Source organism: Myotis nattereri (genome assembly GCF_964212035.1).
Source record: "Myotis nattereri genome assembly, chromosome: 7".
Classification (NCBI taxonomy): Eukaryota; Metazoa; Chordata; class Mammalia; order Chiroptera; family Vespertilionidae; genus Myotis; species Myotis nattereri.
This window is the reverse complement of record NC_138082.1, coordinates 36,369,798-36,395,850: the sequence shown is the minus strand read 5'-3', so window position 1 is coordinate 36,395,850 and position 26,053 is coordinate 36,369,798. Positions and strand designations below refer to the sequence as shown.

General features: G+C 59.0%; 1 protein-coding gene across 1 annotated transcript in view; it reads right to left on the bottom strand.

Annotated features, from left to right (window-relative positions):
• Positions 1-578: 578 nt before the first annotated feature.
• CROCC2 (ciliary rootlet coiled-coil, rootletin family member 2) overlaps positions 579-26,053 on the bottom strand; it is a gene marked incomplete at both ends in the record, with an annotated part of 56,843 nt that continues 31,368 nt past the window's right edge. The window contains 14 exons of the mRNA XM_081096026.1: positions 579-605; positions 1,408-1,530; positions 2,103-2,225; positions 4,235-4,381; positions 4,563-4,712; positions 12,928-13,061; positions 13,665-13,785; positions 14,249-14,430; positions 14,646-14,970; positions 16,493-16,660; positions 17,325-17,484; positions 18,010-18,227; positions 21,239-21,382; positions 24,630-24,743. Of these exons, the coding sequence (XP_080952152.1) occupies positions 579-605; positions 1,408-1,530; positions 2,103-2,225; positions 4,235-4,381; positions 4,563-4,712; positions 12,928-13,061; positions 13,665-13,785; positions 14,249-14,430; positions 14,646-14,970; positions 16,493-16,660; positions 17,325-17,484; positions 18,010-18,227; positions 21,239-21,382; positions 24,630-24,743 (2,136 nt within the window). The remainder of the gene's footprint in view (positions 606-1,407; positions 1,531-2,102; positions 2,226-4,234; positions 4,382-4,562; positions 4,713-12,927; positions 13,062-13,664; positions 13,786-14,248; positions 14,431-14,645; positions 14,971-16,492; positions 16,661-17,324; positions 17,485-18,009; positions 18,228-21,238; positions 21,383-24,629; positions 24,744-26,053) is intronic.

Genomic DNA, 26,053 nt, shown 5'->3' with positions numbered 1-26,053 from the left:
CGTGCCTCTCAGGCCAGTGAGTCACAGGGACCGACTGAGTCATTTCCAGCCACCTGCCATCGTGAGAGACCTGCAGTTCCTGGATACAGAAGGTTCCATAGCCTCTGGGCGTGGGAGGCGGGCACTGGGCCTTGAAGGACACTCTGTTTTTGGCTCCATTTGGTGGAAATGTTTTCCACGTGTTTCCCCGTGTTTACAGAGCTGAGGGCAGGGGATGTAGCCTGTGGCCAAGGAAACTGGCTTGGCGGGGTCTGTCCCGATGGCATGTCCAGGTGGAGACAGTGGCTGGAGGAGGAGGTGTGCAGCAGAAGCCCACGTCACAGGGTGGGGTGCTCAGTGGTCGGGGAGCCAGAGGATGCCTGCTGACATGGGACTCCTGGAGGTGAGTGTAGGCTCCGGCTTCCTGCTCCCTGAGCCCCTCTGCAGGCACCGGGCCCACACTGAGCCGCATGAGCATTGGTTTTCCACTTCATGGTTCTGCGTCTGGCTGGTCAGGACTGTGGCAGGGTTGGCAGCAGGGCTCACTTCTTGGCAGGGAAGGCCTGGCTGAGGTGGGCATGTTGCTGCCGTTGTACTTCCTAGTCCAGCTGCTCCTTCCTGGCCACCTGGGAACGGGGCAGAAACGGTCTTAGGCCTCCCCAGAGCTCTGTAACAGGAAGCACTGGGAGGCCACAGTCCATGGTTCCCCCAAGAGGTGACATGCATGGGACTGAAACATCAGCAGACACACAGGGACACGCAGGCTCACCTCATCCGGTACATCCACCCATCCTAGGGACCCACAGTGGACAGACCCCCTTCCATTCAGGCCATGAATGTACTCCGAGTGATAAGGAAATAAGTTCTCCTGAGCTCATAAATTCAGCAGACGTGGCTTGGTGGGTCAGGGACACTAACTTGGGGGTAACACTGGGCAGTCACTTTACCTTTCTGGGTCTCAGTTTCCTTATCTATAGAATGTAGCTGTCTCTGACAGCTTGGAGCCTGTGGGCCAGCCCTGGCAGGCATGTCTTTGCCGGTGTGTATACATGTGTGTGTACCTGTGTGTGTGTGTTGGGGGGGGGGGGCAGCACAGCTACATTTCCAAGGCTCTGTCACACTGTCACCACCTTGTCCCTACATGACACTCTCTCTTCCTGCCTGAAGGACAACTGCCACCTGCCAGGCACAGTCTGGACACTTCACAGGCCTCGACCTCTGACTGAGGGGCTGTCCTCACCACCCCTCCTTACGGGCAGGCAGTAGAGGCAGAGCAGGTGGCAACTGCCCCAGAAACCTGCTCCGCCTCTCAGTGAGCTGGAGCTCCTGGGTGTCAGTGTGGAGAACCCCTGCTGGAGGGGTGTGTTGCAGGACACCAGGCTTTCCCCAACCCTGCCCTCCCCTCCTTTGCCCTCCACCCGGCCCCACCTGCTCCTCCAGCACTTGGGACCCCAGGGCCTGCTTGGCCTCCACAGTCAGGTCTTGCTGGTGCTGGGCAGCCAGCTCCTGGGGCTGCTGGGCTTGGGCCTGTTCCAGCTCCGCTCTCTGGACCTGGGTGAGAACTTAGACACCTCATTGCTGCCCGCTTGCCCTTGGGGCCACTATTCCTTTGTCCAGTCCTCTGTTACCCACTGCCCTCTGGTGGGGGGTGGGCCCCAGTCTAGATCGGCAAGCAGATTTGGGCCTCATCTGAGCTAGAGCCCAGCCCACAGGCCGGCAGGGTGGACCTTACATCTGCTTTAATGGCATCCTGGTTTCTGCTTGTCTGGACTGGGTTCTGCAGGCATCCTAGGCTGAATCTTGCTGCCTCCCACCTGCTTGTAAATTCCTCGTCTGGGGTGGAGAGTCTGCCCAGTGGTGGAAAGGGAGATCCCCCCAACACATGCAGGGGAGCTGTGCTCCCCCACACCTCCCTTTTTGGTTTAGGTGCTGGCTCACGAGACACCCGACCGTCCCACCACTCCCAGGTGTGACCCAGCAGACACCCCTGTGCGTGCACCCCTGTGTGTGTCCTGAGTCAGGCAGGGTGGCCCACCCTTCCGGGACCCACACCACCTGGATACCCCCTGTGCTGAGCCCACTCCCAAGGCTGGGGTATGCAGAGCTGCGCCGGCCCTGCTCACCAGTAGGTGCTGGTTCTGCCTCAGGGCCCTGTCCACTTGGAGGTGCAGGCTGCTCAGGGGCTGGTCCAGTGGCTCCTCGGCCCCCCCTGTATCCCCTTCCCTGTTCAGCGTGTCCCTCTCTCTCTGCAAGAGCAGAGCCTGTAGTGGCTGCTGGGGGAGTGTGGCCTGCTCTTCGGGGAGCATGTGGGTACCTCTGGGAAGGGCTCTGGGTCCCATGAGCACTGGCTTGGTGGGGCAGGGCGCTGCCCTGGGCCAGGACCCCGAGCCCCACCCAGGGCCATTGGCATTTGAACGAGGGTGAAACAGAGAAACAGTGTTGGTGGGAAGGTCGGTGGGGCTCCATTTGCCCCTGGGGATGATCCCTTTGGAGGAAGGACCTGACCCCGGACGTGCCTCTTGGGTGCTGCTGGGGATGGTCTCTGGCCTGCAGTCCTAGCAGCAGCTGGGCAGCATCAGAGCCCAGGCCCTCTCTCCAAACCAGGCCTGTCCACTGCCCACTGTGCCCAGTCCTGCTGCAGCCCCTGTCGGTCCTCCCTTCAGGGTCTGGGCTCTCAGGGGCCTGCTACAGAGGAGCAGCCTCAGGGTGAGACTATGGGGTCAGTGTTCAAAAGCAAGGATTCCTTCTTCTTCAGGACTGAGAAAAACAGCCCCTCCACTGAAAAGGAAGTCCTGTTTCTTTAAAATCCCAGTGACAGTCCTGGCAGTGCATGTGAAACAGAGAAACATGAGGTCCAAAATAAACAAACGGCCACGGCCGGGCTTCCCCTCCTGAGACACCAATAAAGGGTTTATGGGTTTGCGGCCCCTCGCAGCTGACCTCCTGGAACTCATTAGCTGTTCCTCCCCTCCCCCACGGGGCGGGGCGGTGCCATAGCCGGGCTAATGCTCAGCCCCCCAGGAGCCCCTGGAGTGGCCGTGAGTCCTCCGCTTCCCCAGCTCAGCAGCTCAGCGCTGGCCCACCCTTCAGGAGAAGGGACAGGATCCTGGTGACTGTACCCAGCTGCCGACCCTCCTTCCTGGGCGGGCAGGTGGCCCGGTGTGGACAAGCTGGCCAGTGGTTGTCAGTGCCTGTGCTGGCCTGCTGGTCTCTGTGCCCCCATCCAGACCCCAATCCTATCCCCAGGGTCCCTTCCCCCCACTGACTTGGCCACTCCCCGCTGGAAAACCCTCCTGTCCCTGAGTCCACCTCAGCTGAACAGGACCTGCCTGGGACATGGGACAAATACTTTCCCGGGGGCTCCAGGCCAGCAGTCCCCTCCCCGCCAGGGCCCCACTGCTCCCTCAGGAGGCCTGTGGTCAGTGTCCGCATAGCTGTCACATACACCCTCCGACCCGTGGGGACCATGGCTGTTCCTGGTTCTGCCTCTGCTCCTGACACAACTAACTCGTTCCCTCCTGCCTGAGGTGGTGGCAGCCTCCACCTTGTCTCTGGCCCTGACCTTTCCTTTTCTCGCCTCTCTGGTGTTCGCATGCCCCCCTGGCATCTTTCTCCTTCAGAGTCTGAGAGCCCGGGGCACCTGTCTCCTTGCTACTCCTTCCACCAGTGATGCTAAGCCTGGCCTCTGCGGTCCCCCAGGCCCTTATGCCCTTGGGCCACACTGCCCAGACCAGACAAGCCCGCCCCAGCAGGAAGCCAGTCTTGATAGGTCTTGGTGAGCAGGTGACACAGTGACAAGCCCAGGGGTTCACTGGACCCGAGGAGGCCCTTGCAAAGTCTGTGGGGGAGCCAGTTAACATGGCCTCCACCACCCCTTCTGAGCAGCCCAGCCTGGGACAGCCATGAGTGACAGACACCTGGTTCCCTTTGCATAGGTGAGCCCAGGCTGAATGCCCTTCCGGGAGTCCTGCCTGGGGCCAGGGCTGCAAGGGGAAGGATGACAGGGTGTGGATGTCTGTGTGTTCCTGAGCCCCTCCCCTGTCTGTGTCCGCATACCACTCTAGATCCCTGTGCTGGGGGACAGGCAAGACCCTCTGCCTAGACGTGGCCCAGGGGTGCTCACAGAGACTCTCAGCCATGACCTGTCAGGCCCCTGGGGCAGTAGGACACATCCCCAGCCTCACCTGACCCCAGCGAGGGACCCTGGTGAGGGATCCCCTGACCCTCTCCTAGGGACCACTGTCAGAGCCCATACCAGTGGCTGGCATTCATGCCGCACCACGAGCTCCCCTTGTAGGTGGGAGCCCTTGAGGTGTTGGGAGGCCCTGTGTCCCTGCAGGATGTACCTCTTCATGCACTGTGCCCCCAATCCCTGCTTCCTGAGCTGCTGCCTCTGAAGTACCTGGGTAGATAGAGGCTACGTGGACCAGGCTCTCGGGTGGTCCTGGACCAGGGAATCCCTGCGTGTGCTCTCCCTCCTCCGATTTCTGCTCTGTCAGCCGGGCACTGAATGGTGTCTGAACACCTGGACCCCTGTTCATGCCCAGGGGCTGATTCTGTTCATGCCCTTCTGGGGGCCTCACCTGCCGCAGGGGCCCCTGTGCACTCTCGGCCTCCTGGCACCTGTGCTCCAGGCTGGCAACCTGCTCCTCCAGCCGCCGACTCCTCTGGGCCAGGCCCTGGCTGTGCCCCCTGCTCTCATGCAGGGCCCGGTGCAGTGTGTCCAGTTGCTCCTGGGGAGGGAGGCACAGGGTGTCTGCCCAGATCTGCTGCAGGTCGCTGGGATGTGAGGAGGTGAGAGGAGGCCAAGTACACTGCACAACTGGGCCGTCTGAGATGTAGCCGTGGGAACTGGGAAGGAGGCCTTGTGGGCCCAGTGTGGGCAGAGGCTCCACTGGCAGGTTCTGTGCTGTGGCCAGAGTGGCCTCAAGACTCAACCAGTGTCCCTCACCTGCTTCCAGACTTGGAATGAAGACCAGAGTCACCCCAAGTCACGGAGCCTGTTGGACTCAGCCCACCCCTCTACCACCTGCTCCCCTGCCCCAGGGCCCTGCCCTCACTGCCCAGAGTCCTGCTCAGCCCTGCAGCCCAACCAGCCTCACTGAGTCCCCCACCGACACCACCCCCACCAGGTCTCTCTCCTGTGACAGCAGACTTGCCCCCTCACCCCTCTGCTCTGAGCTCTCACAAGGAGAACATGGCCCCTGGGCCCCGAGCCGGCCTGCAGTGGGGCCTGGAGATTTCTGATGAGTTCTATGCAGACTCCATTGTGGAAACTTGAGGTTGGCTTGTGACCAGCATGGCTTCATGAGGTTGGGCCAGTCTCTAGCTTTTGAATTTTCCCCTGTGTTCTGTGCGAGAAGTGGCCAGTGTCTCTGGTCCTCTGACTCCGTGGTGGACAGGAGGTGGCTTGGATGTGAGCGGGGGAGTAAATGGACATGACATGGGACTTTGAGCCTGGAGGGGCCGTGTGGGGGAATGAGGACTCCCAGGCATGGGCTGCTGGGTGGTCCAGGACCCACTCACCCAGACTGAAGGCAGGCGGGGAACATGTCTGGGGGTGAAGGTTCAGAGTTCAGTCTTGAGGGGTGCCCAGGAGTCACTAAACTCAGGGGCAGTGTTTCAGAACCAGGTGGCTCTGGAGGCCAGGGGAGGGGAGGGTGTCCCGGTAAGAGGGGAGAAGGGGAGCGAAGGGGTCCTGACAAGCAGATGTCTGGACAGAGAGAAAAAGAGATGGTCGAGCAGGGAAGCCCAGAAAGTCAGCAGAAATTGGGAGGGAGGGGCCAGTCCCTTAATGGGGGTACCCCAAGGGGTCAAGGAGACACCCAAAAAGAACCCTTTGGGTGGGACCAAGTGTTGCTAGTGACCTTTTCGTGTGTGTGTGTGTGTGTGTGCGTGTGTGTGTGTGGTGACAGGCTGAGGGTGTGGGGGAGAGAGGGGCAGGCCTTCTGGAAGCCTGGCTGGGGAGGGGAGAAAGGGCCAACTGAGAGGGTGAAGTGTGAGGGCAAGAGGAAGCCTGGGCACCGAGCCAGGGAGAGGAGCCTGAAGGTGCAGGCACCCCAGTGGCCCAGGCAAGCTCTAGCTCTCAGGTCCCAGGGTCCCAGTCTCAGCAAACACCCATCCTCCACAGCGACCACAGCAGCCAGGCCCCGGGGCTGTCAGAGGGGCCATGGTCCATCCTTTCCCTTTATTCTCACTAAATGCTGGAGCAGACGCTGGCCGCTCACACAGGAGGGCTGCTCGGAGGAGCCGGGAAGTGACTGGAGACGGCAGGGTGACCCTGTACACACTTTTTTGGGGGCTGACACTAGTACTTTGAAAAAGGAAAGGGAGGAGGGCAATGCTTGTCCCTAAAATTGTGACGTTTCACCCTCCCTTGCAATTTTGAAAATTATAATTTTCTGTTTGTACACATTTTCCAGTAGAAAAGCAGAGGTTTCCTTCAAACACAGCTTAAATATCTCATGGTATTTAAAGAGGCCCAGACCACTTATGTGAAACACTGGGCTTCTCTTATAAGGACCCAGTGCCCATGGAATTAAATTCATTGTAATAGCGAATGGAGCCCAACCTGTAGCTCTGACCTGGGAGCCAGGCAGGGAAGAGCCGGGCGTGGGGCAGGGACACGGGGCTCCCCTCGTGCCCTTGGACCAGGCCCCCAGCCTCAGTTTCCCCATCTGTGCATGGGGTGATGCAATCTCACTGGGTTCTTGTTGAGGCCAGGAGAAGGAAGGGAGGGGGCTGTAAGGTGCCACACCCTCTGAGGGCTGTTGTGAAATGAGGGTCTTGTAGAAGGAAGGGTGGAAAATGTCTTGTGCACATACAGGGTGGGGGTCTAATTGCACAGCCTGCTTATGAACAGTGAAGAGCAGAGCATGCCACGACCCCCCAATCCGTCCTCTGGGCCTTGGGGTTCAGGTCCTCAGCCTGACACCTTTCCAGCCCCTGGGTCACAACGGACCCATTCATTGGTTGGCTGGTTCCGCCCTCTGGCCAGTCCCAGGACACAATGGGCCCCCGAATTGCTCAGATATAAAAGACTTGGCGCCAAGTAGTGACAGCTGAACACCTCTGGACTCTACCACCCTGCTGGCCTCTTTGTCCAGCCTGTGCTACCCCTCCTGCTGCCTTAAATCAGTTATAAACATCTTTTCTTCCCAGTAAACTTTGCAATCAGCTTGTTCAGCTTCCTCCAAACATACCACAAACAAATAGACAAAACCAAACCAAGAAAGCAAAGAGCAACCAGCAAACAGCCGACAACCAGGAGCATAAACCCAGATCCCCCCAGAAGCTGACCAAAGGCCCGCACTGCCCACTCCATACCCTCTCGCCAGTGAGACCAGATGTGGCGACAAAAGGAGGCACAAACATGGAATCAGTCTTTTGAATTAAAGAAGGAATAAAAACTGAAACTCCTGGAAAATGGGTAAAAAGGAAAATAATTCATATGGAAAAGCCACGGGTCACCCAGCAAACCTCAATTAGGGAAAACACGGTTCACAATGAATTCTCTTACTAGTGACAGACAAAGTCCAAACATAAACACACACTTATTCAATGTCGGAAATCAGGAAAATGACAACCAAAAGAGGATGTCAACAGAGATAAAAGCCGAAATGAGTAAAGTGGACAGAAATAAGAGAAGAGATAAAAGTTGATTCTTTGAAAAGATCAATAAAAGAGATGAACTGTTGACAAGTTGGATGAGGGGAAATAAATAGAATCTCCGACACCCAGCACAGGCACAGATCTAACTGCAGGTATAGCCACACATGTCACTATGACGACGGTAAACACACGTGCACTCAACAATGTAAGGTGGGTGACTGCCACGTGACAAGAAGAGGCGGAGAACTGAAAATGACAGAGATGGAGAGGAAGTTAAAGCCTATTTAAGATGACAGGAGGGCGCGGTTTGCACGCAAATTCAGACTAACCTTTAAAAAAGCTTACCTCTTAGGCTATTTAGATTATTCCAGGTGAGAGAAAAAGATGGAAAGCTCACCAATTCACTAAATCAAGATAAAACATCTCAACACAAAAAAAGCTGATAAAGACAATACCCTAAGGAGACACAAACACAGACATTCTTGACAAAAGTTAGGAACCAGCTAAAAACGTGTGCCCAGGGGTGCCAGGGGCTCCCCAGCTTCGCTTCTAGAACCTGGACTGAGCTCAGGCTGGGCCTGGGGAGCGTTCTCTGGAGAGGTGGGATGTGCGGCAGGGCTCACACAGGGGCACGTGAGAGCCAGTGGGGTCGGACGTGACAAGTCCGGGTGCCAGGAGGACACTGTGAGCCTTGGAGCGGGAGGCTGGGGCCTGGCTCTGATGCAGGGTCATGTGGGTGGGTGATGCGAGCTGTGCATCGCTGATCTAGTGAATCCCCAGGGTAGCCCTGGAAACGGGAGGGGTTTGCACTCAAACAAGAATCTTACTGTTTGCACAGCACGGCCTACCATTTAATTAGAAAAATATGTTTTTAATTAACTTTCTCTTGACAAACACATTGGCTTATGTGAAATGGAGAAAAACCCAGGCCGGGAACGTGAAAGTTGTCGTGTAGCTTGCAGACCTTGCTCTGGCTCACACCCTCAGTGGCAAACACTGCTGCCTGGGTTGGCTGTTTGTCAAAAGGGCCTGGGGCTGCCAGTGATTTAGGTGAGTCTCAATCCCCATCCTATGCCCACTGCAATGGTCAAGAGGTCACAAAATGTGGGAGAACTTTCCTCAGAGCTGGAGACCAGAACTTTGAGGGCTCCTGCAAGATGGAGGATAGACAGAACCAACCAGCCTGAAAATAGGAGAAATGGTAATTGCCAGAATTCTAGAAAAATTTCACATAATACTGATAGATTTTAGGACACACACTTCAATAAAAAAAAAATGAGGAAATTATTGATCAAGCAGAAAAATTAACATGGATACAGAATATCTGAAGAACCTCAGAAGACTCCCCAGTTCCTGGGAACCCCGGCTCAGAGCCAGGACTGGAGGGGGCGTCTGACATGGAGGGGAGGCCTCCGGGGATGAGGGTCATGGTGTGTGAAGAACAAGAGGCCTCCAGTCACTATGGCTGTGGCCCCAGAGCAGGGCCCTCGCCCACCCCATTCCTGGAACAGAAAAGCTCTAGTGAGGCCTCGGGACTGCTTTTGCCACCGGCTCCCCATGCCCCACGGCCCCCACGGCTCCCTTGGGACCTTTCTCTCTGCCTTTCCTTTGGGCCTGAAGTATCTGGAAGGGTCACACCAAGTCCCCAGGAGGTTCCTCTCCACTTCCAACTTTGAGCAAGACCAGACCCCCTTCTTTAAAGACGTGCAGAGGAAAAGAATGATGACGTACGTAGCAATCAACTGGTTCAAGAGACAAAGCCAATCTGAGGAATCAGATCTGAGGGTCTCAAACTATAGAGAACAAAGTGATTGCAAGAAAAGGGAATCCGTGTTAGCAAAGGTTCAATGATATTCTCAAGCTGAGGCCATGGGGGAGCCGGAGAGTGAACAATTGAGATAGAAGCACAAAGGCCGCCTACCTGGCTTGGCTCAGTGTATAAAGGTCGGCCTGTGGCCCAAAGAGTCCGGGTTTGATGCGAGGGCATGTACCTCGGTTGCAGGCTCCTTGTCAGCCCTGCCCTGGTCGGGGCTCACGCAGGAGGCAACCAATCGATGTGTTTCTCTCACATCGATGTTTCTCTCTGTCTTTCCCTCTTCCATTCTTCCTAAAAATCAGTGGGAAAATATCCTCGGGTGAGGATTAACAAACAACAACAACAACAACAACACACACACACACACAAAGGCCAACACAGGACAGGTCAGCTAAACAGGCAGAAGACCCTGAACTGCTGGGACCTGGAAAGGTGAAGTTCAAGGTCAGGAAGGAAGACAGGCCCAGAGAGCAGTGTTGGGCTGCTGTGAATTTTGGGACGAACTAACAGGGAAGCTTGGGGAGGAGAGATGCTTTTCCAGTGGAAAGAACCTGTATAAACGGAGGTAGATTGGATTCTGCCTCGTTGGGTTCACCAAGCCCAGGCACAAACAATGGAGGAGTCAATGTTTTTGAATTTCAAAGCTAAATGGGCGTTCTGGCTCCCCACTCTGGACATAACACTTCAAATAACCTACAACATTCTCACATTTCTGGAATCCAACCGAGACGGAGGTCAGAGGGAAAGCAACCAGCCTGAGATCGGAGGGAAAAAAGCCTCTCTCGGAGAGATGGGGAGAGGGCTGGCTCACCTGAGATAGCTGTGTGCACAAGAGTTCAGCCGACATGTCCAACAAATTCCTAAAATCCGGGGCCGGCAGTTACAGATGGCCTGTGACCTTTGGCCCTGATGTCATCCTCTAATGATTATGTAGCAAAGGGATTTGCAGAGGTAATGAGGGCTAGTAATTAACCAATGGGAGACCACCCACGCGGGTCTAGTGTCACAGGAGATCTAATCTTCGGGGATCCGATGAGGGCCCATGAGAAGGCCCATGCCAGGAACTGGGAGAAGCCTCTAGAAGTTGCTCCATCCTCAGCCGAGGGCTGGGATACGGGGCTTGGTCCCAGAGCCACAGGGAACTGAACCCTGCCACACCCTGAATGAGCTGCCAGGGGATTCTTCCAGCTTCAGGACCAGCCCACCCCAGAGGCTGAGACGTGGGAGAGAACAAGTCACCCACGAGGGATTTTTGGCCTGCAGGACTGGGAGCCCACAAATGGGGTTCCATTGGCCCCTGTGATTGAGAAGGAAGGCACCAGGTGTGGCTGCTGTTGGATAATCCTCTGGGTCTGTCTGCAGACACTGGGGGCTTGAACTCAGGGGCAGGCTCTGCACGAACCCAGCCAGCACTTAGCAGAAAGATAAGGGCAGGTCCCGGGACAGAACTCCTGGGGGAGGCCGGGCACAGCAAGGGGTTCCAGCTGCCACCAGCATTCCCTGAGCACAGTGTGACATCGCTAAACGCTCATCTCGGTAACACTCCTGTACCCCCAAGACCAGGGAAAGGGACGAGGCCAGGATATGGGCACTGAGGGAAGGGGAGAGCAAACAACCTACAGTCAAGGGCAGAGAAAAGCAGAGTGAACACACCACTGTGAGGCTTGTAAGTGGGACAAAGTCTCCTGAAACGGCAAAAGGGCAGAGACTCAGGTGGAGTTGAAACGGATTCCTGGCTGAGGGACGGTGGGGCGGGAAGGGCAGGAGTGCCTCTGGGACGGGTGGGCTGTGCCCCATCAGGTGGAGTGGAATTCAGGACAGAACGGTTACGGGCAGAGGCCTCCAGATCTGGAAAAGCTGGAGCAGCGAGAAAGGTGGAATTCTGAAGAGCATGCCGTAAAAATCCACAAATCAAAGACTCTTGGAATAAAGGAGACGTTGCCAAAAGAAAAAAAATCACAGTGGGAAAATTTAACGCATCACTCTCAGCCTGGATAAATTCGGGAGACAGATCCAGTGAGGAGTGTTGTATTTGTAACGGTTGATTTAATAGGTATAGTTCAACTTATTTTCAAACTAGAGGCCTGATGCACGAAATTCGTGCAAGAGTAGGCCTTCCTTCCCCAGGCTGTCGACACCAGCTTCCCTCTGGCACCCGGGACCCGGGCTTCCCTCGAAGCCCTGGCTTCCTCCAGAAGATCGTCCAGAAGGACAATTAGCATATTACACTTTTATTATTATAGATGTGCATGGGACACATACATGTGAACATATGTGTAAAACGGAACACAGTCCCACCCTACCTCTCCTGGTTTCTCAGACCCTCACACCTCACAAGTCCTGCCACCACTCAGCCAGGCACCTGGGCCCTGGGGTGACCCGCCCCCATCACCACAGCAGCTTCAGCTGGAGGGGTCTCGAAACAGAAACCACATTTTGTCTTACAAATCTTTTCTGGGCTGAGCGCCTCCGTGCTTTCTCGGGCCCCTCCCCTGCAGGACCATCCCTGTCCTCCCTCACCCATCCATCCAGGGCGCTTGGAGAGGGGTGACGTGCAGCTAGTGGCACTTGTGGGGCTGAGAGCCTGTGTCCTGCCCCATGAATCCCTTCTGCTCTGCTGCCCGCAGCCACCTCAACTTCTCAGGGTGAGGCCTGAGACCCTGGTCCCCCAGGGTCTCCCAAGGGCCAGTGCTCCACTCCAAGCACACTGTCCCCCATGCCCCCGAAGTCCTCAAGGAGCCTCAGCTTTCCGGGGCCGAGCAGTGAGGGGGAAGCCGGCCCCCATCACCCAGGCCGGCCCTTCTCTGGGCCCAGATTCCTCACCTGGAAACTGCAGACCACCAGCCACCTTCACAGCACAGAGCCCACATGGGGTCATTTACTGAGTCCATCCTGTGCAGCCTGCTTCGTGTGTGAGTGACGTGGGGTAAAAACCGCCCCACAGGCCCTGGATGAGCTGCTTGGTTGGTTGGAGGGTCAACCCATATACCAAAAGGTTTTGGGTTTGATTCTGGGTCAGGGCACATACCTAGGCTGGGGGTTCAATCCATGGTCGGGGTGCGCACAGGAGGCAACAGATTGATGTTTCTCTCTCACATCCATCTCTCTCTCTCTCTCTCTCTCTCTCTCTCTCAAAATCAATAAAACATCCTTGGATGAAGATAAAAAAATAAAAGTCCCGTAACAGCATAGACCTGACCCCATAGAGAGAGAGCACCGAGGCAGGGCCGCTATGCCTGCTGGTGTGGTCACAGAGAGAGGCCGGGTCTGCCCCTGGTCTGCCTCTGGCTGGCTCTGCCACCTAGGCCAACTCACTCTCTGCCCAGGACTCAGTTTCCCCAATCTGTAAAATAAGGGTTAGGACCACCTCAAATACAGCTCTGCAGGGACAGCCCTGATAAGCTCTGTGGGAACCCAGTGCCCCTGAGGCCACCTGCCCCCAGGGACCTGAAACCTCCCCTCCCCAGCAGCCCTTTCAGCCTCCTCCTTCCCCTCCCGGCCCTGGGGTGTGGGGTCCCCACCTGGAGCCGCCTCTTCTCCTGGCCTGCTGTCCGCACACTTGCCAGGTACTCCCCCTCCAGCCTCTGAAGCACCTCCTTCTGCAGGGCCCTGGTGGCCTGGGCACTGCCCGCCTCCCTCTCTGCCTGGCGCCAGCCTGTGGGGCAAGCAGGGTGGCTTGCCTTGTTCCCAAGGTCTAGGGATTCCCATACGGGGGATCGCCCCTCCCATCTCAGAGGCTGGGAAACTGAGGCCTGGGGAGTTTTAGTGACTGGCATCTAGACGGTGGGGGCTGAGAGGCTCCCCTCTGACAACCTTGCTCCTCCCTCAAAGCTCAAGGCCTGGACCCCAGGCCCCTCCACAGCCCACCCTTCTCTCAGGCCTTTCCTTCCAGACATTCAGGCCCTGGGCCTGCCTCCCTGGGTGACCCACTAATGGGGTGAGGGACAGAAATGCAGTGGGGTGACCAGCAGGGCAGGGGCTTCTCTGAGGGCAGAGACCCAATGGGGGGATGGGCCTTGTGACTGGGAGGAAGGCTCCAACTTTGGGCACAGCCAGTGCAGAAGCCCAGGTGGGAAGAGAATGCCATGGAGGGAGGAGGCCTCTCACAGTCTCAGGAAGTCTGTCCCCCAGTGAAGGGGGGGTGCTGGTTTGGTGTTACCCCATGGCCCAAGCCTGAGCTGTTCCCAGGACTGCACACTGGAGGCCAGGAGTGGGTGTTCTGGGGGACCCCCAGGAGCAGGTGGGGAAGGGAGGTCACCTTCCTCCGCCTGGGCCAGCGCTGTCTTCAGCAGCTGCACGTGGCTTTGGGCTCGGGCACGCTCCCTCTCCACCTCTCTCAGCCAGCTGCTCAGGTGGCGAACCTGGGCGCGCCAGTTGTCCTGGGAGAAGGTCAAAGGTCAGCAGGCAGGGCTGCGGGGAGTGGGGAGCTAGAGGTTTTGGGGGTCTGGTGGGCATTATAGAGGCACTCAGGACAGGCCCTGGGGAGGACTTGGAGGCGCTGTGCCCGCATGTCTAGGTTTGGGGTATGCACGTAGAGTGGGGCAATAGGTCATGCCATGACTATCAGTCTTTCCCATAGCTCCTCCCACCTGGCAGGTTAGGAGGGGCATCCCCGGGGTGGCAAGATGGGGAGCCCATGTGAGTAGCTGCTGGGAGCTTGGTCCCGTGTGAGAGGTCACGGGGGACACTCTGCAGGTGATGTGGCCAGCCCCTGGGATGGTTCTTCAGGAGACAGGCATGGGGATGGTGACGCCCCTGCCCTGGACCCAGGCGGACAGCACAGAGAGTGGCCCCTCCTGTCGCTCGGAGCCTTCAGGGCAGGTCCTCTCTGCCCCTTTTTACCCGCTCCTGCTGGGCATCCCGCAGCTTCTGCATGAAGTCCCTCAGGGCGTCCTGCACAGAGGCCACGTCCATGTCTGGGCCCTGCTGTCCTGGTGCGGGTGAAGGCCATCGAAGTGGTGAGCGGGACCTGGCAGGGGAGCTGGCACTGTGCCGCCCAGAGCGACCCTGAGAACCGTCCGAACCTGTAGGACAGTGAGGTCTGAGGGGACGGGCTCAGTGGCACATGGATGCCCTGTCTCCCTTTCTCTCTGTTGTCCCCACCCACAGGGAGCCGGGGATGGGGCACAGGGTCCGGGCCCTTATGGTGCAGAGTGTGAGGCCCAGGGAGGGGTGGGGGTGGCCCAGGTAGGTGGTGGAGCTGGGAGAGGAGCCCCCTGCAGCCACCAAAGACACTGACCTTTGGTGGGGGAGCCGGGCCGTTTAGGGGAGGCAGAGGGGCTCTGTGCTCGGAGCCCCAGCTCGCAGCAGAGTATGGACCAGAGCCGGCCCAGCTGGCCCTGTGCATCCCGCCTGGCACCCTCTGCCCGGGCCAGCTCCTGCTCCAGGCTATGGGCGCGGTGGCAGGCCCTGTCCAGGCGAGCCTGGAGGCTGTCAGTCACACTGCTGGCCTGCTGCAGCTTCATGGTGGCTCCGTGCAGCTCAGCCCGGAGGCTCTGTTCAGCCCTGCGGCTCTCACAGAGCCGCTCCTTCACTTCCGCCAGCTTCTGCTGCAGCCTCAGGACCTGTGGCAGGGCCGTGGGGGCTCAGATGGAGGTTGGATACTAAGGGACCTCTGAAGACTGGCCCTGGGTCTTTCGCCCCAGCCCCTCTTTGGCATATCACAGCTGGAGGGACCAAGGACCTGCCTCACAGCCCATGTTTGGCAGGGGAGACACCTGAGCCCGGGTCGGGAAGGGCACCCCAGGACCACGGAGTACATTTGGGCAGGCAGCAGAGAGCCCCCTGCAGCCTCATGAAAACCTGGGCCAGACAGGGCCGTGGCCCAGGCTGTCTGCCTGCTCAGGGCCTGTGGTAGCAAAGGCTGTGCCAGCATCCCCTGAGACCAGGGCTGGGGAACCTCAGGGTGCCAGGTGCCCCACCACAGACTTCCAAGTGGATCAGACCAGGGAAAAATAGAATGTCGTCCACCCCACACACAGTGCACGGCGGCTGAGGGGCAGGGAGGCGCTGGGTGGCTTCCCCGGCTCCTCTGGCTGGGCCTCCCTTGTTCCCTCTCTCTTCACTTCAGGCCCTGGCAGCCCCTCTCCGCACTGTCCTTGCTGGGCCACCTTCCCCTTTCTTCTTTGGGCAGCCCAGCCCCGGTGAGAGGGGCCCTCCCTGACCCTGCTGTCCTTCTGCTGCTATCCATCGCCCCGCTCCCAATTAGGCCACTTGTTTGCTGCTGCAGATCCTGGTCATGGCCTGTGTCCCCAGTTCTCCATTCTCACAAGGTGAGTGAATAGGGCAATAAACAGGGACCCCCCCCCCCCCCTGCTCGGAATGTGCACAGGTTGTGGGGAGGCAGCCAGGCCCCAGCTCCAGGCTATGTAGCCCCTGCCAGACTGTAACCCCCCGGGTAGGAGGCCTGGCGCCAGTGCAGGTGGGCCTCATCTCATCTTCCTCCCTGGGTGGCCGCAGTATAACGACCCCATTCACAGATGGAGGTGAGGGGCTGTGAGGTGACACAGGGGTCACCTGGGCCATGGGAAGTAAACCATGTTTCTGGGTATGGTGGGTACTTGAGAATAGCCACTCTGCACATGACTTTGGGTCTGAACCCGGGAGCCCCACCCAGGCCGAGGCCCAGGGAGACCTTCTCAGGCTGTGTGTGGGGGGTCTGAGGCCACCTGGCCGTGGCAGCACAGCCCGGCAGCAAACAGAACCTGAGGGGCGGTGCCTGGGACTGAACAGAGGGTCTTTCAAGCTGGTGTGGGGCTGTGTGAGCTGGTGGGGGGAGTGAATGTGGTAGGGTGTGGGGACATGTGTGCAGGCGTTTGGGGAGAGCTCATGGGAGAGTGTGTGCCTGTGTGTGCAGGTGTTGGGGCGTGGGACATGTGTGCAGGCCTGGGTGGAGGTGTGAGCTCAGAGACCTGAAGCTCTTGAGAGCTGGTCTTTTCTGGATCCCCCTGCCTGTCCGCAGGCTCAGAACTCTCTTTGCCTGGGGGAGACTCTGTCTTTGACTAAAATGTGATGAAACAAGGGTGAGAGCAAGGCCTGGGCGACCCCGGACCTCTGCCTCCCCTTCTGGGCCCCTTAGCCCTCTACCTCCTTCTGGGCGTCTTCCCGGGCAGCGTCCACCTCAGCTGCCTGCCTCTGCAGCTCCAGGGCCTCTCGCCAGCTCTGCTGCTGCCGCTGCGAGTCCTGTGCACACTGGGCCTGCAGCTGGCGCACCTCTTGGCTTTTCCTCTGGTTCTCAGTCTCCAGCGTCTTCACCTGGGGGATGGGGACGGAACTGATGGGGGCCCACGTCCCCTCATAGGAGCTCAGGCAGCCTCCTGCACCCATGCCTCTGCTCACGTGTCCTGGGAAAAAGCCTCCTTCCCGGGCATCTCCCCACACTCCGGGACGCTCAGGCCAAGTCCAGCTCTGGACAGGGGTCTGTGCAGTACCCTCAGACCTTCACCCTCAGCCACTCCACAGACACCTGGCACCTCCACCCTGGGGCCAGGACCCTGTGGAGCGCAGAGCTCAGAGCTCAACATCAGCCCTGGTGGCCCAGCTTACCACCAGCATCAGCCACTGGACATGTGAGAGGAGGTGCCTCCAGGAGACCCAGTCCCTGCTGTCAAGCCCCTGCTGTGGAGGCTTCCCCGAGGGTGCCTGTGCTGTGGGGCAGAGCCAAGCTCCCGTCTGCCCTCAGGCTGGATTTCTGACCCTCAGGGCTCATGAGCCTCAGAAGGTTGTTTTAGGCCATTAGGTTTGAGGTTTGTCATCTGAGCCCCATAGGGCAGACCCACCCAGGAACCCTGTGAGTCTGAGCAGAGCCCTTCTGCTGGTGGCTCCAAAGGCACAAGGCACCTGGGTGCCCTGGTGGGAGGGCCCCAAGGTGGGGGAAGAGGGAGGGCGGCCTGTGTGAGGCTCCAGAGAGCTTGGTCACCTGACTGCGGAGCTCCCGGAGCTCCCGGCAGGTGTCTAACTGGGCCTGCTCTGCCTCCTGCAGGCTGGCCCTCAGCTTGCCAGCCTCCTTCTGGGCTGCGGCTCGGGCCTCCTCCAGGACCAGCACCTTTTGCTCCTTTTCTTCCTTGGACCGCTGTAAACTGAGCAGAGCGTCATTGGCTGGGGCTGGGGGAGCCACCTGGGGGCTCTGGCGTCTCCCATGGTCACCGTTCAGGCTACCCTGCAGGCTGTTCACCTCACCCTATTGAGACATGCCTAAGGCGTCCCAAAGCCCAGCCTCCTTGGGGCTGCCTGCCACCTTTGGGCAGTGGGTTTGAGTGCCCAGCTGTCCTGGCCCCTCTCTATGTCTCCAGCTCCTCTCACCACTACTCCCCTCCCTCCAGCCCCGGCCATTTCCCACTGGCCACTGGGGCCCGTCTTTCCTGCCGGAGGGGAACTCCCTGAGGGCAGGGACGGGTCTGTGTGTCCCGGTCTCCCCCTCATGGCCAACAGTCATCATTCTGGATGGGTAGTCGGCACCCTGGATCTGCCGGGTATATCCCCCACCATCATCTGGCCCAGCTTAGTAGGAAACCCCTTTCCTACCACGGCCAGGGGTGGGGTGGGGGGGCAGGGAGCTTTGGGGCGAGGGGGACTCCCACAGCCAGTCCATGGTGGAGCCGTACCTGGCCTTCTCCTGCTCTGCCTTGTGCACTGCGGCCCGCAGCTCGGCGTTGGAGCGCTGCAGCACGTCCTTCTCGAGGGCCTCATCCCCCAGTGCACGGTGGGCATCCGCAACCTCCCTGCGCAGCCCCTCGAGGCTGTCCTCACTGCCCTGCAGCTCCCTGCGAAGCACAGCCAGCCCCTCCTGGGCCTCCCCGAGCTGTGCCCACAGCTGCTCGGCCTGGAGGAGGAGCGTGCAGTTCTAGGGGCCATGGGCCAGCCCGGGTGGGGGGTCAGGAGCTATGGGTCCAGCAGGCAGAGCTGCTGCTCTAGGGACAGTCACAGGCAGCACACAGCCTGGGGCTCTGGTCTGCCGTGCTCGTGTCCTGCTGGCCTCCTCTCCCAAGTGCTTGCAGAAGCAGACAGCCTGGTTCTGCCAACCCGTGGTTGCAGGGTGACTCCCCAGGACCAGTCCCAGAGCCCAGGCAGGTGACACCCTGACTTCTCCTAGTTCTGTTCCTGTCCTGTGCTCCCTCCCTGGACCTTAGGGTTGATGGATACTCCATTCATGGGACACGGCTCTGCCCACCCATCAGCACTGTCCCCATGGCGTGGCACCCAGGGTCACTGTCTGCCCCGGCATGGGCAGCAGTGTCAATGCTGAGGCTCCTGACCCCGGCGGCTCCGGGCCCCTGTTGGAACCGGAGGCAGTGGGAGGCGGGTCTCTGGTGTCCTTGGAATCCTCCGTTGGCACCAGGGCCACTGGGCCAGGCTGTCCAGCTGCTCGGGCAGGGAGTTCTCGCTGTGCTCTGCATGGAGTGCTCCAGTGTGAGCCTCCTAAACTCGAGGTGGGCCGTCGAGGCCCATGGTAGGAGACTCCCACGTCCAGTCCGCACCTCGGGGAGCTGACCCAGGGAGGGGCAGAGGCTGCAGGCGGGACACCCACCACCTGGAACCAGGACCTGTGCTCTCTCCTGCACCAGGCCCTACACCGGGGGCTTCTAGGCAGAGCCCGCTGACACCAAAGTGTGGGTGGGGGTCAGGGGCCCTACTCACCTTGGGGCACAAAGGCCCTGGGCTCAGCCCTGCTAGGAGGGTCTGGGGGAGAGTGAAGCCTGGGGAAGGGGCAGCCCAGCCTTCAATGCCCGGACTGTGGGGTGGGGGTTCTGCCAGGGCACCTGGTCTTTTGCCTCCTGAGCTGGCTGTGGCCCTAACCAGGACACTCTGCAGAAAGCTCTGTTCCAATTCGCATGTCCCCCAGGAGGAGACAGAGGAAGCTGGCGGGGACATGCCAGGGAGGGGAAGCCGCAGGAACTCTGGGCCATGTCAAGAAGCCCGTTTGCCAAGAGCAAACTCCACTTTGCTGGCTGCTTCTATGGGACACTGTCCAGGCCCCGGCCGGCCTGGCTCCTGCACGGGCCTGCTGTTATTGTTGTTCTGTTTTTGGGAAGGGCCTGAGCCCCCCCTCTGCTCCCCTCCCACCCCCCACATGTGGGAGCCACAAGTTGTGTAGAGCATTTTCCGCTGAGCTCAGCAGAAATCCACCCAGAAGGTCAAGGACCAGCAAAAGGGCCTATCCATCACAAAAGAAGCTGTTTTCATTTCCCAGGACAAGGAGATGAAAACAAGCAAAACAAATGCAGGGCCCCTCCCCCGCACCTCCACCCACCTCCCTCTGTCTCCTGAGAACAACCATCCCTTTTACAGGAATTTTACAGCCAAATCGCTTAATGTGATTATAATAATTATTTCTTTACTAAAAATTGTATAAACAGCCTCTTTTGAAATCTCCTGCAGGGAGGTGGTCGAGAGCTCTGCAAAGAGGAGGGAGGGGAGTTGAGGGCCCTGGCCTGCGTGGCATGTTCATTTGTGCACACATGGCAACACACATGTGTGATTGGTGTGCACGTGTGTGTGCATGCAGCATGGTGACTGTGTGGCTGTGCAACTGCATACATGTATGTATGTGTGAGCACACATGGCATTATGTATGAGCATGCAAGTATGTATGGAAGTGCATGTGCTCCTGTTGGATATACTAGTGTGTGTGTACTTCATGGTGTTCACATGTGTTTACATGTGCATTGTGCCCACACATGAGTGCATGTGTGTGTGCATGCATGTATGCAATGCCACTTTTTGTGTACACGTGTGTGCATGCAGGTATGGGGTGTGCATGCGTGTGAGCCATGCAGTGGGTTCATGTGTGTGCATGTACACACACATGTGTGGACTCGGTCAGGGCTGCCAGAGGCCTGGATGTGCCTTCAGTTTAAGGACTGTGAAAATGTTATGGTTTCCATGGCGACCCTGGCCAGCCTGGCGCCTGTGAGGGCGCTTCCACGCTCCTCTTTCTCCTTCACCCCCCAGGCTCCCTGTCCGTCCCCCCACTCCCTTTCTGGAGGCCCCTCTCCAAGAACCTGAACTTGTACATCTCCCAGCTCCTCCCACTGCTGCCCCCAGTTTTAAAACCTCATTTTGTTTCCCCGTGTGGTCGCTGACCGGCCTGACTTTGAAATCTGTTGAAAGGAGACCTTTCTCTTTGGGGGCCAAAGTAAACAGCCTGTCATGTTAAATCACGCTCTCTTCCTCCGTCCACCCAGCCTTCCCTGGTGCTGGGGGAGGGCGAGCCCCTCCTCCCCCTGCCGAGCCTCCAGGCTAGTGCATGAGCACGGTCAGCGCCGCCTGCCAGCCTTGGCACACTGCCCAGGGAGCACGAGCGCTAGAGCTGCTCGTCCCTGCCTGCCGGCCCTACCTGGGCGCCAGCTTACCCTCCCCCAGCCCCAATCCCGTGTCCTCCTGCCCTCCCCTCTCCCAGGCGCCCGAGTGCTGTCAAACCTACCTCAGGAACACCTCCCCAATCTGCCTGCCTGCCGAGCTCCACCCGGCCTCGGCCTCGCTGGGGCCTTTCCTGCTCACTTTGCCCAAGACTGTCCCCACCCAGGACACCATCACAGGGCTCTGGGGCCATGTCAGGCCCAGGCAGGGCCACCCTGCACCTCTGCTGCCTCTCTGCTCCAGGAGACCCCAGGGTGGCCTCACCCCACCCAGGCTCAGCTCCGTGGGTTCCACGCCTCACGCTGCTCACCAGGGATCTTCCCACAGCGTGTTGGATGGATGGGCCTCTAGGCTAATGGCCCAATTCCCTCTCCCCACCCCTCAGATCACACCTGCCTTCTCTCCCCTCTCCTTGTACTCCCCTCTCTCACCCCTCCTGGCACCTCCCTCTCTCCCCTTGGGGCACCCCCTCACCTCTCTGCCCGCATTGCTCCGCTCTGCCGCCATCTTCCGGAGACTGTGGCTCAAAGCCGAGGTCTCTCTCTGATGGGCCGAGATGGCCTCCTCAAACTGGGCCTGCAGGGCCTTCAGCTCCGCCTCCGTGGCTCTGACTGTGGCCTGGGGGGAGCAGTAAGCCACTGAGGCATCAAGGGGCCACCCATGGCGGGTGGGGGCCACACGGGCAGCCACACAAAGTCCTGGGACCAGATGGGCAGCTTGCTTCGGCAGCACAAGGCAGGTGGGGACCAGAGCAGGGACTGGGGCTCCACGGGACGGTTCTTGTCCTGGCTACAGCCAGTGCCACCAATGCCAGGTCCAGAGTGGACACAGTGGTGAAGGGTGGGGCAGAGGCCCCAAGGGGCATCCCTAAGGGAAGGGGCTGACCCATTCCTTGTCCCCTGGGCCTTTCCTCTGGGATCCCCAGGCTGCCAGGGCAGGGCTCTCCAGGGCCGACCTCTTTCCTGCCTAAATCATTGCTATCAGGCCCGCTTTGCTGAACAGTGAGTAGCCAGGAATGGCCACTTGGCAAACGAAAAGATACCCTGCCCTCAGGTGACACTGGACTTGGGCGCCTGCAGCCAGGCGGGGGCTGGCATTTGCACCAGGAGCTGAGCCTCTGCCCTCTTGGGTTTGTGGGGCACAGGAGGGCACCCCTCAGCCTGTGGCCCTTGGCCTGGGGTGTCCCAGGGAAGGTGCTTCCAGGGTCCCACTATCAGTGTAGGGCAAGAAGGCTGGACCCCCCAGCAGACACGGCAGTGGCTGGAGGAGAGGAGAGCGGCCCTATCCCTGAGTGCAGGTGACCACAGCAACCCCTCCATCAGCCGGAACTTTCAAACAGGCAGGTGGGATTAGGTAACATTCCCAGTCCTCCCAGGGCCGTTCCTGCAGGGACCACAGGCCATGCTCAGGCGGCCAGACATCCGTTCAGAACTCAGCCCGGCCAAATGTGCTTTTCTTAGGCCACAGCACCCAAGATGCTCCTCCCTGGCACTAACTGATGGGCACTGGGAGGAGGCACCTCCTTGTCCAAGAGCAAGGATGTCACCTGCTCACCTGTGCCCCAGGCCCACCCAGCCCAGCCTCTGTACTGGGACCCAGGGTAGTTTGAGGGTTTCCTTAGCAGGCTTCCTTCTCCCAGGAGGCACAGGAGCCCCTTCGGCTGCCCTGAACCCGTCTCTGGGACACACACTCCATGCCCCACTCCCCCGCTCAGGGCACTGGTGGGCTGGGCTCTATCAGCTCGTGCCTCCTGCTCTTTTTTTGTTATTGTTGTTAATCCTCACCTGAGGATATCTTTTTCCATTGCTAAAAAGAGGGAATAGAAGGGAGGGGGGAGAAGGGGAGAGAGAGAGAGAGAGACTTTCCAATTGGTTATCTCTTGCACGCATCCCTACTGGGGACTGTGAGCTGGGGAACAACCCTGCAACCCAGGTACGTGCCCTTGACCAGGAATCGAACCAGCAACCCCCGATCTGTGGACCGACACTCTACCACTGAGCCAAACAGGCTAGGGCTCGTGCCTTCTGCTCTTGGTGAGGGAGCCTCCTCTGTCTCCATGAGCCCCTCCACCCTCGTTGGGCTTGTTCTTACGTCGCCTGCAACTGGTGTTCCTTGGCTGGCCTTTCTCTCTCCCTCCTCTCTCAGTGGGTTTTCATTTTCATTTTCCAAGCTAAGGTGGCAAAAGGACCCTTAATGAGCTCCCTGAAGAACCCGCTGGCTGGCAGGCCATCCAAGGGGACACTCAGCCAGAGTGAGGGAGGCCCCCCTGAGAGCTGGGGGAGTTCCCAGGGTCTGGGCGGGGCGGCTTTCTTAGTTTCCTGCTGCCTGAGAGGGTTTGAAGGAGCATCTGCGGGGGTGGGGAGGGGGGGGTGGGGGGGTGGGGGGTGGGGGGGGCATGGGCAGGAAGGAGGACACAATTCCAGGGCCCCCCACTCCCTCTTGGCTGTGCACATGGAAGGGCCATCTGCTAGGGGGTGGGACAGAGCCTGACAGGGATCCAGGGAGCGAGGATCTTGGGCAAGGCTCCCTTGAGTGCTGGTGCCTCGGTGCCGGGAGTTCCTCCCCAGCTCCGCTCAGAGTGACTGGGATCTGGGCACCCGGCAGGCAGGAGGGGACAGAGACACCCTGGCAACCAACTTCTAAGTGCAGCCCCTTGTCCACTGCATAGCCCCCTGCCCCCTGTCCATAGGTCACAGCGAACTTCATGGCCTCCCAGCCAGGCCTTCCCACCCCTGCAGCTCAGGAAGGGAGCTCCGGGCTTGGCAGAGCAGTCCACACTCGTCCACACACTCATTCACGGACTCCTGAGTCATTCACTCAAGGCCAGGGAGCATATGACTGTGCCCCTGGGACGAGGACATGCCAGGGACCAGGGTGAACAGGGATCACCGAGGTTAAAAGTGAAAGAGCAGCACTGGACAGGAAAGGTGACCGGGGCTGGAGGGACAAAGGCAGAGCAGAGGGGACAGAGCTGGCCCCGTGAGGCTGTGTGGGTGCGGCTAGAGGTGGGGCTGTGTCCCCCTCTGTCCTGGAGGGTACCTGCAGCCTGTGTCTACTCAGGGCCAGCCCCCAGGACAGCTGTCTGACCCCAACTGCAGGCAGTGCAGTCCTCCTGTGAGTGGGCTGTTGCCTCCGCATTGCCCACTTCACAAATGGCTGAGGCCACCCTGCCAGCAATGGCAGTGGGTGCCCAGTCCCATTCGTGGGGTGAGGACACAGGGCCCCATCATTGCTGCCCCTCCCCTCTCCAGAGTCCTAAATGCTGCTGCCTGGCCTGCCCTAGACATGGGGTCCTGAAGAGGAGTCAGGGGCCTAGGCGACCCCAGCTGCAGCCTGCAGCAGTTTCCATGCATTTGTGGGCCTCTGTTCCCTGGTCGAGAGCAGGCAGCTGCCTCCTGGGGTCTCTCCCGGCCCACGGTGGCTGCCTCACTTCAGGCTCTATGGGATTTTCCGTGCGTGTCCTTCCTCTGGTTTGGTTTCTTCTTTGAAAGGGGTCCCTCCAGCGAGTCAGATTTCCTGCAGTTATGTTCAAGTGTCCAGACAGGCAAGGCTGGGGGCCAGTGGATTGGGGGCATAGGCCTGGGTTCTGCCCACTCTGATGCTGGCTCATGTGGAGTCCCTGGTGCCTTCTGTGGGGCAGGGACTACCTTCCTCAGCCTTTCCTTCCCATCAAGACAATGTTCCCTCCCAGCAAGAAGCCTAGAGATACCCAAGAGAAACTGAGGCTCAGAGGGGGGCTGAGGGGGAGTGTATACCTGGGACAAGGTGGGAAGGGGTGCATCTGGGGCTCTGCCAGCGCCTCCCGGGCACTGCAGGGGCCAGGCCAGTGCCTGGGTTCTGGCTGATGGGGGCACACAGGGCTCACCTCTGCTTGCTCCTGCTGGCCATGGGCCTCCTGCTGCACCTGCTTCAGCTCCCGAGTGGCCCGGGAGAGCTCCTGCTGCAGCAGGCTCCTTTCTGCTTCTTTCAGAGACAGGGCCTGGCGTGACAGTGGGTTACTGGGTGCTGAAGCCCTTGGTGGGACACAGCATGTTCCTGGTTCCACATCCCTGCTCTGGAGGGGGCAGTACCCCAGAGACAGCGACGTCTGGGGGGTGGGGGGTGGGAGCCTGTTGTCCTATATGACATGGTCCAGCCTTCGTGCCTGCACTCAGGCAGTCCCTCCGACCCCACCAGGTGCACCACCTCTCCCCCCCGCCCCGCCCCCCCCTCCCCCACCCGCCGTGCACCTGTCTAATACCTGCTCCTTCCCAGCACAGCTCAGGGGCTTCACAGAGCCCTTCTCCCTGGAGTCCCCCAACCCCTCCAGTCACCACTTCCTACAGAGCACAGAGTGGGGACCACTAATGATTCTGAACCTCTGAAAATGCTGTGTCACTAAGGGTGAGGGGTGCAGGTGAGCGCCCCCCACAGGGCTGCAGAAGGTAGAAGGAATTTGTCAATGACCATCAAAGTCACAGGTGCATGGGTCTCTGGAGGCCCAGGCCCACTGGGGCAGGTGGCCTGGAGACCTGCGTGTACATGAGTGGGATGACCTGCTCAGGGTCACTGATTATTGTTCATTATATCATTCATAACAGCAACAAACTGGAAATAAACCAGATGTCTGCCGATGGGGGGCCAACAAAACAATCGTGATACAAGCATCTGAGGACCTCACGAGGCTATGAGGAGGATAAGCAAATCCTGAGCATACGATGTGGAAAGACTCCCAACATAGATTGATCCCTGAAAATGCGTGTACTTGTCGTGTTACAGAGGCGGGATAGCCATGTGTATTTCTATTTGCTCTTCTGTGCACAGCGATCTCTGGGAGGCTCTTTCATAATAAGATTTGGTCTGTTTTTTGTCCTGGGAGGAGCCTCTAAACCAGCCGTGGGCAAACTACGGCCCGCGGGCCGCATCCGGCCCGCTTGAAATGAATAAAACTAAAAAAAAAAAAGACCGTACCCTTTTATGTAATGATGTTTACTTTGAACTTATATTAGTTCACACAAACACTCCATCCATGCTTTTGTTCCGGCCCTCCAGTCCAGTTTAAGAACCCATTGTGGCCCTCGAGTAAAAAAGTTTGCCCACCCCTGCTCTAAACCCTTGGAATTCACCAAGAGAGGAGCGTCTTTGTTATTCCTGGGCCCTAGGACCGCACCTGATTTACTCTAAGGGGTGACTCATGGCTGCCTGACATAGTTTGGGGAGGGGGTGGCCATGCCCCACCAGTCATGGATTAGAACACTGGGACTGTGAGCCACTGAGATCTCCCAGCCTCGGGGAAGGTGTGGGGACTGA